General features: G+C 38.0%; 1 protein-coding gene across 1 annotated transcript in view; it reads left to right on the top strand.

The window, feature by feature from the left end:
• LOC140153513 (poly [ADP-ribose] polymerase tankyrase-like) overlaps window positions 1-15,089 on the top strand; it is a 47,077-nt gene that overhangs the window by 14,827 nt on the left and 17,161 nt on the right. Inside the window, exons 16-28 of the mRNA XM_072176283.1 lie at window positions 415-729; window positions 957-992; window positions 1,673-1,727; window positions 2,995-3,188; window positions 3,706-3,901; window positions 4,820-5,051; window positions 5,659-5,818; window positions 7,168-7,244; window positions 7,902-8,163; window positions 9,486-9,644; window positions 10,549-10,666; window positions 11,776-12,158; window positions 13,073-13,196. Coding sequence (XP_072032384.1) covers window positions 415-729; window positions 957-992; window positions 1,673-1,727; window positions 2,995-3,188; window positions 3,706-3,901; window positions 4,820-5,051; window positions 5,659-5,818; window positions 7,168-7,244; window positions 7,902-8,163; window positions 9,486-9,644; window positions 10,549-10,666; window positions 11,776-12,158; window positions 13,073-13,196 — 2,311 coding nt within the window. The remainder of the gene's footprint in view (window positions 1-414; window positions 730-956; window positions 993-1,672; window positions 1,728-2,994; window positions 3,189-3,705; window positions 3,902-4,819; window positions 5,052-5,658; window positions 5,819-7,167; window positions 7,245-7,901; window positions 8,164-9,485; window positions 9,645-10,548; window positions 10,667-11,775; window positions 12,159-13,072; window positions 13,197-15,089) is intronic.

Here is a 15,089-nt window from a genome sequence, read left to right as displayed (position 1 = left end):
CCTTGTAAGCGTGTCAAATTTGTAAATTGCAGCCAGGATTTAAAGATTTGGTTAGAGTGTGACAGGTGGTTAATTCATAACTTCTGTAATCTCTGAAATTGTTAGAACTTACACTTACTGGCAGAAAAGAATGGTGCTTGTTTGAAAGCGTTCACAGCGTAAACAGGAAGTTAGGTTGTGATTGGCTAATTCAATTGCCTCACAATCAATACAACAGACTGGTAATCTGATTGGCCAATTAGGCGTCATACCGTTGATCTGCGCAGGGCTTATGAAGGGAATACTTAGCCTTGCGTGTGTCGCTCATTAACAGAGCATTCACGGTCAATCTCAGCAAGACGGTGCCGCTCTTTTCTGAAAGCCAGTGTATAATTATATGTGCAATGTAATGTGATATGTCTGATTTTGTTACAGTTAAAAGCAAAGGACACAAGAGATGTGACAAAGGACACAAAAGATGTGACCAAGGACACAAAAGACGAACCAAAGCCAATGGAAGTCGATGGCGAGAAACCACCATCCGCTGATCAGAAGCCGACAGCGACCACAGATGACAAGAAAGAACCACCGTCACAACCGCAGCAGAATTCAACTCCTCCACCACCGTCCTCCAAGCCTTCAAACGACACCAACTGTACTACCTCCCTGAAGGAGCTGGCCAGTGTAGCTGACAATGAGGGCTACACACCGCTGTTGACTTGCATTAAAACATATGCAGAAACAGCCGAGGTGAGTGATGGATGCCGACGGGCTGTGTATTTGGCAAAATACAAACTTGTTTTAAGGCGTATTCTCTGCAATCATCAGCAGGGGTGCAAATAGTTTATGTTTGAAATGTCCAATAATACTGCTGTATTTTTATTGATTATATTTTGAAAGCACAATTCACATGATTTTTGATAGCTGGTGATCAATTTTAATATCAACTGTAATTTTCTTTTTTTTGCTCAATACAGACCAAACCCAGCCAGAATGCATTGGACATGATGCAGGTTAGTATTTTTATTAAAATTTTTGCATATCTTGAAGTGAAGCCAAGGCATAAAGGCGAGATATAGTTCAAAGTCGACAAGCGTTTTTATGTTGTGATACGTGCAGCGGTAATGATTTACTGGAGAAGAACTAAGCACCAAACCAGCTTGAGTGGAAAATCACAGCAGAGAACAGAAAGCACAAAGTCGTACGTAACAGAAAAAAAATCCAAGAAGAGCACCGGGACTATATATGGGCCATAATTTGGTTTTGTAGCTCGTATGTTCTACAAGGAACTTAATGTAAAGATCTAAAGTATTTTCATTTTGAGATGGGTGCCAAAATATGAGAAAAATTCATTCATTTTGCACTTCTGATGTACATATAAACTGCATGACCTATTATAGAACTGGGCACAATAATTTAATTCTTAGATGGCAATGGCTTGGAATGCAGGCATGAGAACTTTCAGGCTTTTGCCTGAATTCAGGCAGCTTTGTTGTCCAAATTTATGCATTTTTTCAGCCTGTTTAACACCTTCAACAATGTGATGATTATAATTATAATTATTGTCCAGTACAAAACAATCTACAAAAAGAACATTGTCATAACATCAGTCAATTGAATGAAACTGCATACGTTTTATGTGTTTTTATGGGCTTAGATTTCGATGAAATAAGTTTTCTTTTCTTTTTTTCAGGCTTTGTTAGAAGTGGGTGAAGCTGATGTCAATGTACAGACAAAGAAATCTTCAGGTAAACTTTTCATTACTAATGATCATTGGTGGGCGGGAAAAACTTCCTGATTGTGGCCCCTGAACATGTTTTTAAACAAAACTGCCAAAAGGTTACATAAGAGGTTTTGCTTTAAACATGTTCAGGGGCCAATGACACATAGGAGGTTTCCCTGCCAAACGACGTAATTTAAATTGATTTTTCCTAATTTGGTTGTATCTTTATCAGGGCTTGTATTTAAAGAACAACCCAAAAGTTGGACGATGTCCTATACTCAAAAGTCGTTTTGTTAAGGGGGAGGAGGAGGAGGTCAAAAAGTCTTGTTATTTTTTGTAAAAAGCTAGCTAAAACATCGGTGAAAGTTGATCTTTTGGGTTAGAATTTTCAACATTTGAAACTTTTGTTGGAGGGGTGGGCCAGCTTCAAAATGAAAGCACTTTTGTTTGTAGGACGCCATGAAATGTTTTGGTATCTTCTGTTATGTTGGACTTTCATAATTTACCAATAAATTTGAAGACTGAGAATTATAAAGAGAGGAATGAATCATTTCAATACCTTTGCCAACATGGTGTTCTTGTACACATTCTATGATGAGCTCATCCAAAGGGCATCATCATTCAATTCTAAGGTCAACAAAGATCAAGGATTGAAGTAATGGTCTATTCCAGCTGAATCTCATACACCCCTAATCTCCTACACATAGGGTGTAGTTGCCCATTCAGGTAGCCCATTTGAAATTCACACTCCCTGTGTGGGAGATTAAAGTGATGTTTTCCATATGGGGTGTATGGATTTCAAATATGATAGTTGAAAGTGTCCCAGGTACAGGAGTTTACCAACCTAGTACCATCTTAACACCTAGTGACAGTAAAATCAGATGCACAATATAGAAACCATAAGGGTGTATGGATTTCAACTGAAATAGCCCAATTGGGCTATATCATTTGAAGTCCACACTACCCCTATGGAAGATTTAGCTGAAGTCTTCCACAGAGGGAGTATGAGTTTCAAATAGAATAGAAAGTTGGGTAACTTTTATTTGAAATACTCACTCCAGTTGTGGAAGATACAGGTAAAGCCATAATACAGGGGGAGTATGTGTTTCTCCCCTGTGGAAGATATTTCCAAAATCTTCCACAGGGGTAGTGTGAATTTTAAATGGAATATGCAAGCTAAGAGGAAGGTAAGAGAAATTTAAAATCCAGCTGAAACCTTTATTAAGTTTTTTATTTAATTAAACTCTTATTTAATTGATTAAAAAAGTTTCCACTTGTTTTTTACCCGATAGGTGTGAAGTCGGCTGTTCATTTCCTAGCTCAAATAGAGGAGCAATCAATGACCAGACAAGGTCGCCAGATTCCCAGGCGGGGCTTGAAGCTGCTGCTTAAACACAAAGCCAACATCAACCTGAAGGATGAACATGGCAGAACGCCACTCATTGCAGCTATCCTGGCTAAGAAGACTATGACTGCCAAATTCTTGGTAAGTGACTACTTCTTATTGTATCCACACATGCTAAAGATTGTGTTTCAGCCAAAGCTGGACACAACTCTTAGCAATATCATTGTTCAGCTTTGCATTCTTTCTCCAATAGAGGACATATCAATAGGTGCTCCATGGATTGTGGTTCAGTTCCACATACGCAGATCACACCTTGGATGCTTCGATAACCCCACTTTTTGAGAGGGAAGTGACTAAATAAGATTAAAAAGCAAAGTGTTTTAGGCTATTCCAAATGAAATCTGCACAGTAAAATATCACTGTATACAAATTCCAATTGGACACTTTCACTGCGCTTTTTTTTAATTACGAAAAGAATATTATCAATCCCAGCTTTGCAGCTGTACTGTGAATAGGATTTTGTTGAAATCTACAGTTTCAGCTGAAAATTGATGAGCAAAATGTGATAAAGCAGTTGCAGTCAAAAAAATAACACTTCCGGAGGTAATAAATACAAGTTCCTGTACAAAATGTATTCCTATATTTGTATGATCTGCAGGTTGAGGCTGGCGCAGATGTAAACACAGCATCTGACAATGAGAAAGATGATGGCAAAGGCACTCCATTGGTCCTGGCAGCCAGATACAATCTTCATGACGTCATCCCGGCATTGCTGAACAAAGGAGCCGATGAGTGGGCTAAAGATTGTAGAAACAGTATGATGGCGCTGCACTATGCTGCCCAGTCCAAAGATTGTAAGTACAAGAAGTTTAGGAAGAGTTGTGTGGCACAGTAGCTAGAGCATTGGACTCATGTTCACAAGGTTGTGGGTTCGAACCCCATCTCGACCATTGTCGACATTCAATAGACCCAAGAGTATGATCATTGTACCGTCCAAAAATGGATCATCAGGCTATGATACTTCCAAAAAGACGTAAAAATGTTTGTACGGACAGAGGTTCATGCAGCTTATATGTGTGTACATACAGGAGTTGCTGGTAGCGATATATGACCGTTCAGAAAAATGTGGACATCTGGGAGCTCCATGCCGAGAAATTTGTCATTAAAAAAAAAGAAAATGCTAGGATCATTTGTGGTTGATTTTTAAAAACTTTACTAAAAAATTATAACTTTGTATCCAGCAAGGGCAACATTGCAGTTTATGTTCACTTCATTATCTATTTATGATTGAGGATATTGGATTTGTATGCATTTATGAATAGTCTTTGATATGGAAATGAATACAAATTAAAAAAAAAATACATTTGTCTCTCTGTCTAGGGAGTCTCCAAATGTTAGTTTCTTCCCAAATGTCAAAGAAGCCAATTACAGCTAAAAACCTTATTTGATGGAACTCTAGTAAATATACTTTACCAATTTTACAGTGCATACATTTTACAGTACATGCCAGCAATCGTAAATGCTATCGCAACCTGTGACACAGCCCGATAACAGATCAAGAAAGTTGAGAGATTGTACAATCACTTGCCAAAAAGTCGTAACATTTTGTGGTTGACTAAACTTTCTTCCAAGGAAATGAAATTATAAGGAGCCAGGGAAAATAATGATTCATTCTCTCATGAAATCTTGAATCAAAAGTAGGAAAAACATTGACATCACATTTCCATTACTCGAAAATTCATGCTTTTATTTCACCCTTGGTTATCCCACAGTGGTCAGCGATGTTGTGACGTCCGTCAAAGCCCTCCTTAGATCGGGCATCAATGTGAATTCCATGGACAAGGAAGGTCGATCTGCCTTGCATTATGCCATCAATGCCGATTCTGGTGGCTCCGACTCGTCTACGGAGGTTGTAGAGACGTTGATTGAAAGGAGAGCTAATGTTTTTGCCAGAGACGTATATGGAAGATTGCCGCTACACTATGCTTTCATTAAACTTGGACAGTAAGTGGAACATTTGCTGCACTATTACATTCTTGGATTGACTGTTTGTGTAAAATAATCTTGCCCAGGACCAATTTGTTCACCCAAATTCCACACAAATGTGCAAGTCTTATTATTGGCCATATAGTGACACAGCAATGATTCAAGAGTGCATGTTGTTGTCGTTTGTTCAGACAACAATGAGAACCGATTTCTGAATTTCTGAGTGTCACAATTTCATAATGTGTGACTTGCTCCACAGCGACACCCTCATTTTTGTTGAATTTCTATTTTTGGCATGATTGTAATGCCCAATGGTGTACTAAAATACCATGTGAAAATATTAAGCCAGAAGTACTTTAATTACAGTCAAATTTAAGTTTTATAATAAACGGGGCATCTCTGGTTTTATTCACTGTGTTCAACGATCATGTGATGGCTGACACGTCTCATGTATGCGTATCATTGAATCATTAACATATAAACTGTATATTGCTATTCGTTATATGTCAAGCCAGATTCATCTGATCACTGGTCACATTTCAACTTTTAAAATCCTTCTTGATCCAACTAACTAACATTTTTATACAAACTGTCTTATTCATATTGTTTTTTTCTTCATTCGTAGGCCCAACGATACATCTCACATTGATCCAATAGAGATGCTATCAGTAGTCTCAGAAGCAATGAAAGGACAGCAGATGAATCTACAAGACAAGTTTGGACAGACACCACTCCATGGTGCAGCACTCAGAGGGGCAGCTATCTGCTGCATGTACATTGTGGAGGTAAAGCCTATCTGTCCAGGATATTTGTGATTTAGGCTCCCTATACAATGTATGCTTTAATCTGCCCTTTTGTCTAAGTAGTGTTATCAGAAAAGCAGATTAAAGGCATATAGGTAGGGCCTTTCTGATAACACTATAGATCTAGACTTCTGGTGCACCAAATTAAGTATTTTAATTTGTAAAATGGCCCAAGTCTGGCACAAACACACACACCCACATAATGTACACATTATAGCAAATGTGTACACCAAACTTCATTTTACTGTGCCAAAATTGCAACAATAGTGAACATTGTTACTTCTCATCTTATACCTTTCTCAGTTACCAATGCAATGGATTATGTTACATGACTTTGCAACTTTTGAATTGTGGTTACCACCCCAGTTGACCCTAACCCTAACCATAACCGTCAATCCTAACCCTTTAGCTAATCAGTTGTACTTTGATCAGCTCGTAGTCGGTGGGAATTGTTAGGCTTTTACCACTACGCCGAAAAGTAGACCTACGTTTAGAGTGATATAGTTGACCTGTCTGGTCTATATTGTGCATGTTAAATAAAGTATAGGGCTTGATTTAATAATTTGTGATACTTCTGGCGAGATGTCACAAGACAATTCTCGAAATAAAATAAACTGATGTTAATCCGCGATGTTATAAGGCCCGCCGATTACGAGTTGATCAAAGTATATTGTAAATTATTGACATGTTTAGCAAAAGGGCCATTACATGGGTTTGAGACAAAGGGTGGTAAACATTCAGTAACCAACATTGTGTTCTCTCTCTTTTATGTAAAGCAAGGTCACACAGTATTAATATCATCTTTGAGCCTCATCCTTGGAATGATATTGGAATTCTAATGACTTGCTTCATATTATGTAGCAAGGAAAAGTGCTTACTATGTTCCTTTATCCCAAACTGTGGAATGGCCCAGATGGCATAAAGGTATTTAGCCAAGTCCGACATAAATATAGACAAAAGAACATACAATCCATTCACCAACAGCTAAAGTCCCCATACTTTGCTGAGAATTCTTGCATATTCATGAGGGTCGATTGTTTGAACGTCCTTGTTTAACAAATGCACACACCATTTGTGACTATTAACATTTATTATCAGCTCTATGGTACCTATGCATGTTTTTGTGAAAAATATCAAGACTGTGCTTTGATAAAATACACAATAACGGCGGCAGAATGGGTGCAGCGTTTTTGTGTGCAAGCTTTATGAAACGATTGGCCCTTACAGATGATGCTAGACTTTGCCTGTTGGCAAGTGGTCTGTATATCTATGAACATACTAGAATTGGTAATATTTTAATAATATTTTCTTTGCCCCTCTAAACCCAACAGAGAGTGAAGGATTTTGATGTGAGAGATAGAAACCAAAACACACCTTTAGCCTTGGCAGTCATGGGACAACACGACAGGTAAGATAATGCAGCAAATTACAATCACAGAAATGCAGAATTACAAAGTAATAAGGGTTCATTTCATTCAAATATTTCTGTAGCCGCTGCCTTTATTGTTATGTTGAAATAAAAGTGTGTGGTTAATAGCAATGTATGGTTAGGGAAGTTGGTTAACATTGCTATTGATGAACTGACAAACATATGTGTAATTTTTGGGATGGACTTTTCCTAAAATAGGCTAACTGATTCAGCGCAGTTGCGTCCAAAATGTTAAAACATGTAATAGACAAACAGTGCTTGCTCCTGTACATGCAGCACTTGCCAATTTTAAAACACAACTGATGCAATGGGCTTGTTCAAAGTTGCGCTAATTTGCAGCAAAAGCATGGACATATAATTATTGTTTTTGTCACTTTAAGAATGCTCTGTTTTCCAGTTGTCAATGATGAGTGATCTAAAGAAAATCTGTGTAATTCGATTAAAGTAGCAGCATTGCTGGAGTATAATGATGTGATACTAGCATTCGTCCAGATGCACTAGACAAATAGCAATGGAGTATTGATACTTGTCAAAGTAGTTGCATCAAAATACTGATCTAAAGAACCAAAAAATAATGACCATATTATTGCATTAGAAGCTAGTTAAAAATATAAATTATCTCATTTTCAAATACAGTGTTGCCATAATGTTGATCCAGAAGGGAGCCAACATCAACACCAACGTGACCAGAGCCCCTCCGGAACTGGACAAGGAGGAAGAGGAGAAGCAGAAGGAGAAGAAGAAGTACTGGCTATGGAAACCAGTGAGACCATCGCCTCCGTCACCCACCGTCAAGTCACTGCTGAGAGAGATTATCGATCACGAGTGGCAGGGTGTTACTTTCTTAGCAATGGACAGATTGGACCGGTTCCAGATGTCTTATGCCAATGCAGTACAGGTAGGTGGATCTGAAATTTGGGCTATTCCATTTAAAATCCACACTACCCCTGTGGAAGATTTTGAAAATATTTTCCACAAGGGGAGTATGAATTTCAAATGGAATGAACATATTAGGTGGCTCCATTTGAATTTCTTATACCCTCTGCGAAAGATTCAACCTGAATCTTCCACAGAGGGAGGGCACATTTTAAATAGAGTCGATTAATGTGCAAATTCCATTTGAAATTCCTACTGCCACTGTGGAAGATATTTCCAAAATCTTCCACAGTGGGAATGTGGATTTCAAATGGAATAGCCCAATGTTTGTCTGTCTGTCTGTCTGTATGTCTTTCAAATAACTGTAGGAACAAAGGGTGTCATTGTGCTGGTATAGTATAATACTGCCTTCCCATGACATAATCATGAAACTAAAATATCGATTATTTGAAATAATTGACAAATACTACCAATTTACATAAAAATAATGTTCAATTTTGACAAAATCTGTTGGATTTACCTTTTTGTCAAGGGTTGCAGAATACAACAGTGATGCAATTGCACAAAACATACTAGGCTTTAGAATATCTGGCGTAAAACAATTCCTGAAAAATTGTATCTTGATTGGTGTCTTATTATATGTGACGTGTCATGTCAAAAGCAGACACTTTTGGGCAGGATCGTAAATGGAGAAATAGCCAAAAATCTGCCCGGGGTGGTTTTTAACAATTTGGGTTTGTTCTTGAATTTGTGATGATTGTCTGATAGTTTCAGACCGGAATATAACTGGCATCTTGAATTTTTTTGAGACATTTTTCAAGGTACTTTCTACTCTCAACATTGTCAATAATATTTTTAAAGGCCGATATCTCAATTTCCAATTTTATAATACCATAGCTTACGAACTAAATATCTTCGCTTAGGAGTGTCCGATTTCATTGGGGAAAACGGTGTTGTGGAGCAAAATATCTCTTTATTCAAGATATGTAAAAACCTCGAAATTGATAACCTACCCAAAAGTGTCTGCTTTTGACATGACACGTCACATATATTATTAGCAGTGGTTCTGTCATTTGTGGTATACCTATGCTTCAGTTAGTCTAATAAAAAAGATAATTTCGCTTCTTACTTTGATGAGAGTTTTTTTCATGCAGTGAAAAAAAAAGGTTTTTGATTAAACCGCCTTGATGTATCTTTTTAGAATTGAAATAAGCTATTCACTTGACACATTGTCTTTGGTCACAATGACTCCACAGTCATTATTTTACAATTGCAAGCAACAGCCAGGGATCTGCTTAGATCTGTTATGCAAATGACACTACCAAATGTTTTTTATCATTTCAGGGAGCTTTAGAAGCACACAAATACCAACTGGTACTGAGCATGATCAGAAAACAGAAGAACCCACAGAAGTTACAGGTGTTTAACACCAGACGTCGTAATTTATTACATGTACTGGCAATTAATGGCATGACAACTCAGGGATCAGAATTGCAAGTCCAGGTGAGAGGGAGAAATCGGTTCAATATGAGTGACAACTAATTGTTCAGTTGAAAACCATGCTGTTTTGAGCAAAGATGATATCTGCAAAGATTACTGGCTGAAAATTGCCCCATGCATAATGCTATGGCAAATCTGCCATCTTGGTTTGACGCTCGTGGAGGGAAGATATTGTACCCCCAGCATTTATCGTCAAAAGCCCAAAATTGAACAAAAATCTGCGTCTTTGAGCTTGAGTGTTTCAAAGGTTTGCACATGAAGTGCTTGCCGAGCATTTTTGGCACAACGTGTTACACGCAGAACGCAAGCAACCACACGCTTTGAATCAAAGTTTGCTGGGCGCATAGCAAATAATCCAGAGGTACATAAGTTGCATCCATGAACGATACACAAACATGGTGGAGTCGATACTCTTTAATTCTACCTCATTGGTTATGACCCAGTTACAAAGGATTGTGCACGCTGCAAGGCCTACAATCAGTCTACTCTGAAGTACAAAGTACAGATGCGGATGCACACATTGTGCCGACTTTGAAGGCATGCATACCCGCAGCAGAGACGCAGCACTGCGCACTGTTTACGCGCGTGTTGTCACTTTGTACTTCAGAGTGGACAAACTGTAAGAAGTATTGTATCTAATCAATTACTATCTAATCATAAGGCGTGAAAAGGTATTGTTATTTTGCTCAATCAAATCCACATCCACAAAAGTTTGCTTACGTTTAGTAGCAAATCGTTGGTGCATTAGAAGGACCTAAAGAATAGTTGTTGACCAATGGGTGAATCCAGGTGTAGATACCATTGGTATAAACAGCATACTCTTAACCAGTGTGTAGTGTTTCAGGATAGGATACACTGTCCGCATCTGATTTAACTATCAATACTTTTATGTGCCGTTTCTCTGTAGGTTGCCAGTGAGTTATTCCAGCGTGGCTTTAAGCTGTACATGAAGGATGACAGGGGATGTACACCACTCCACTATGCAGCTGTAGCACAGAATCTCCCTCTCTGCAAAGTATTCGCTGGTAGGTGACTCATTTATAAACAACAACTTATTATTTTGTTGATTGATATTATTTTGTTGCTAAGTCATGGCTTGTAGGCCAAATTACATACAATAATTACAATTACAATATATATAAGGATACACATAAGAAAAATTCTTGAAATTATATATTTTCGCAAAATTGCACTGGATATAAAACACAAAAAAAGTACATTGTAGAATAACATTCAGAAAATTGAGTTTTTGAAATATTGCATTTATAACGTGCATAAAATGAACTGAATATGCAGAACAACTCTGCGGTGGCAAAAGAAACGAAATAATTATTAAGAAGATTAACCAAAAAAAGCATAGGACTTTGACCCCAACGTCAGTGAATCTTACAAAATCATACATCATTAAGCTACTGCGCATGTATGCACGCACCCAAGATGATGTGATGAAGCAATCACCCTAAAGTCTTATATACACACGTTATCTTTAGCCGTGCTAGCGAAACACATGTTGGCTTTCCTCAACGCAAACTTTTAGACCAGGGTTTATTGATTTTATTTTCATAGGTGACTGCACACCCAGCACTCTTTGTGTACACATCTCCTGCAATCCACTCATGTCCATGGTCATTATCCACTTCAGATACCTGACTGAAGTATCCATTATAGCACTTAATTGCATTGGAGTCACTCAACCGTGTCCCTCATTTGGAGAAATTTGAGGGATTCTAGTCTAAAAGTTTGTGTTGAGGAAACCCAACATGACCTATTGCTACCAGTCACCAAACGAGTGCTTGAATCCAGACAGAAACAAACAACTTCTTTGTTCATCTTCTCTCTTTATTCTTTCCTTCATTCCTTTGCATTTGCCAAAAAATCATATTATGCATTGGGGTTAATACAAAATTTGCCTAATCAAGTACTTGGACCAACTGAGTTTCGACAAGAGAAAAAATAACTTGTTATGCAGAGGAATGCGAGGCATTTTATCCACAATCTGTATTGTGTTACAGCTGTGTTACAAGTCCCGTAATTTATTTATTTACCTTTAATATGTAAAGGATGTTGGTAATCTCTCTCTTTGTGCATCTTTTTTTCACACATTTTGTTTTTGAACTTATTTTTCAACTTGCAGAGAAAGACCCCGATGGTACTAGAAATTGTATCACCAGCCAAGACCTGAAGGGTCGTTTACCAATGGCAGCACTAGTGTGGAGCTACCGCTTTGACGAAAACACACAAGAACTCATCAAATTATTCCTCAAGTATGGCGGTTCCCTCAACATCCGCAGCCCGTTACCAAAGCTCGATGCCAGTACAGCGCAGCACATGAAGAAGCCGGAATCGTTGGAGGAGCTCTACCACAGCGGACAAGACAAGCTGGTAGACCTCACGCCACTTTCACTCATGATTTATGCGCAGAATTGGCAGGCGCTTAAGTTTCTTGTACAGAATGGAGCGGATCCCAATTATACGGACAAGTTGGAACTCTCTCCAATGATGCATGCAGTTAAACAGGTATGAGTTTTAACTCCAATTATTTGAGAAATTGCATATGTAGCTGTGTGTTGGGATGAGTTAGGTGTCTTTTGTATTAAAAAAAAAAAAAAATAGGCAATCATAAGCAAATGAGACAAGATCATAAAAGCAAATATGGTTAATAATTTATATTCGGCATATATCCTGATTTTTTTATTTCCATTTTTAAATTCTGCATGGATCAACTTGAAGTTAAAAAAATCTACTGTTTGTATTTGTAATTCTTGGAGAAATGTGTACTGCATACTTCGCAGAAGCTCTGCCTACTATTAACAACATTGTTTGGTGTGATTGATTCAATTTTTTTTCAAATTTTGTGTAATTTACAACATGATACACTTGTAGGATGCACTAGGTGCTTCAAATGTACACATTCTGTGTGAGAATTAATTGCTGCTGCAACAGTAAACACAATGTACTGCCTGAGATTGGCCTGGTCTTTCACATGCAAGATTTTGGGATACTGCCATGTCTGTGCATGTTAAGGGAAAAGTTATGGTTTTGCAGTAATGATGGACAGGCAGGCTGGGCCATGTGAAGGTGCCAGATAACAATGGACTATTCCAGTTGAAATCCATCCAAAGACAGCACCCGATGCTGATACATCAAAACCAAAGTTCCATAACATAAAATGGACAGGTTTACTTAAAGGAGCAGTCTGCCCTGTGGACTAGCTGCTTTTTATGTTGAATTTTACTCACTGATTCTATTGTATGTATATTGTGTGCTTTGATTTTTAGAATGAACTGGACCTGGTAAAAGTGTTGTGTAATCATGACTATGAACCACGCAAGAAGAATAAGAACATTGCCAAGACAGTGCAGACTTTAGCATCGTGGGCTGTGGATACACATTGATTCTAATGTATTTATATTATGTGCTTTGATTTTTAGAATGAACTGGACCTGGTAAAAGTGTTGTGTAATCATGACTATGAACCACACAAGAAGAATAAGAATATTGCCAAGACTGCGCAGACATTTGCATCGTGGGCTGTGGATATCTGGGAGAAGAAGAGTAAGAAGACTAGCATTTTAACCCCATGAGAACTACCTGCCGATTGGCTAAAAGAAGTTTTCATTATCAATTGGACCAATCAGCAACATTGGACCAACATCAGCAAAGCTCCATTCTGATTGGTGATTAAAATGAAGATATCATGTAATTGTGACCAATCATGGGCAATGTTAGATCGGCAGGTAGTGCTCAGGGTTAAGAGTGCAGATGCGAAAAGCGATATTGTATTGTCTCTAATTAAAGCCTGCCCTCTAATAAATGCCCCCATAATTTTTTTTTGAACAACGATCGCCGATTTCATGCTATCCATGTGTCGGCGGTCATTGTTGTCGACAGTGTTTGTAGAAATTCCTTATTGTTTGTTGAGCACCGCACCACTGCCAGACGATACTAGCGATGTTTTTAACGTGAATTATCATAAAAAAGACCTCTAATTATTTCCCCCCTTTTGGAAAATACAACACCCCATGGTGTTAATTAGAGAAAATACTGTGTATTAAATTTCTCCATTTGAGATACAGGCAACTCGTAAAATTTAAAAAACAGTAAATTTTTACTGTTTTTGATCATGGTTTCAAAACTATATGTTGGATTTTTTTAAAGTAGAGTGTCAATTAAAAGCTAGCATTATAGGGCAAATGTTGGTGGTCTGAACGCATAATGTTTGAAAATAGTGATATATATCGCCCTTTTTTGCATCTGAACTCACCGTTTTGTTCTTGTTCAAAACATAAAAAATGATGCTTAAAATATAATCCAGTTACTAAGGGAGAGACCACTCCGTAAACAAATCAGACCTCGCAACATATTTCTTGACTAATTGGATGAGCTGTAGATGGTATTCTTAAGAAAGTTTTTGACCTCATAAAATCATATTAGTTGTTAGAAGTTGTAATGACACATTTATTTGATTCAGTTGGTTATGTTATAATGAGGTGAATCCTCAGTGATATGTCATTTATAGTAGGAATTCCAATTGAATGAACGCAGCTTTCAACAGCTCTACCTGATAAACCGCGATCGTATATCGCGTATTTTAAACTACCACACAAACGCACAACCTTGGATACAATGTTAACCAATCACGAGTGCGTTGGCATGGTTGGATTTACTTCTGCATTACTCACGCACAGTCGCACATGCTGGCGTACATCTCGCAGTGTACGCAAAAAACGTCACGCTATTGAAAGCTGCGTTCATTCAGTTGGAATTCCTACTATAGATTGTTCAACACCAGTAATAGGTCAGAACTGCAAGTATATTTATTTTTTTTTACAAAAGTTGGATAAACTCAGTGTTAACCTATGATCTATTATGACCTTTGACCTAGAATGTCGAGGACTTGTTAATAATGCCTCGGAGTCTGATGATGAAAGTAAGTTCTTCAGAGTCAAACAGTGGCACTGAGCAAGGCAAGCATATACTCTGATCAGCTTGTGATAGGCGGGACTCATTAACTTCGTGGATTGATATAGAATGGTGCACACACAGCTGAGTGCAGCGCCTACGTGAACTGCACTTTGCATATTGCATGACTGATGCTTGCTTTTGTGAATTTAGCGAGCTTAAGTTGGGACTTAATTGACTCGCGCAGGAACAAAACCGAATTAAACTCGTCTATTTTGAGCTGATCATAGTATAAGCACAAACAACAGGGCTGCAAATTTGGCTAGGATCAGAGAATCAATTTTCGCAACGATTCTCCTAACTTAAGTTTGCAAGAATCAAAGTTGATTCTCCTGAATTCATGCCTATTCACACATGCAACAAGATGAGTTTGTTAAGAATCAAGTTTGATTCATGTAACGTTCGACAAAATTGCACCCCTGTACGAGGTAAATAAAGCCAGCAACCACTATCATCGTCACTTCATTGCAGCATCAGATCTCTCCC

The sequence above is a fragment of the Amphiura filiformis genome, chromosome 5, assembly GCF_039555335.1.
Source record: "Amphiura filiformis chromosome 5, Afil_fr2py, whole genome shotgun sequence".
Taxonomy (NCBI): domain Eukaryota; kingdom Metazoa; phylum Echinodermata; class Ophiuroidea; order Amphilepidida; family Amphiuridae; genus Amphiura; species Amphiura filiformis.
The sequence above is the reverse complement of the archived record's forward strand: the minus strand, read 5'-3'. Positions and strand labels throughout refer to the sequence as shown.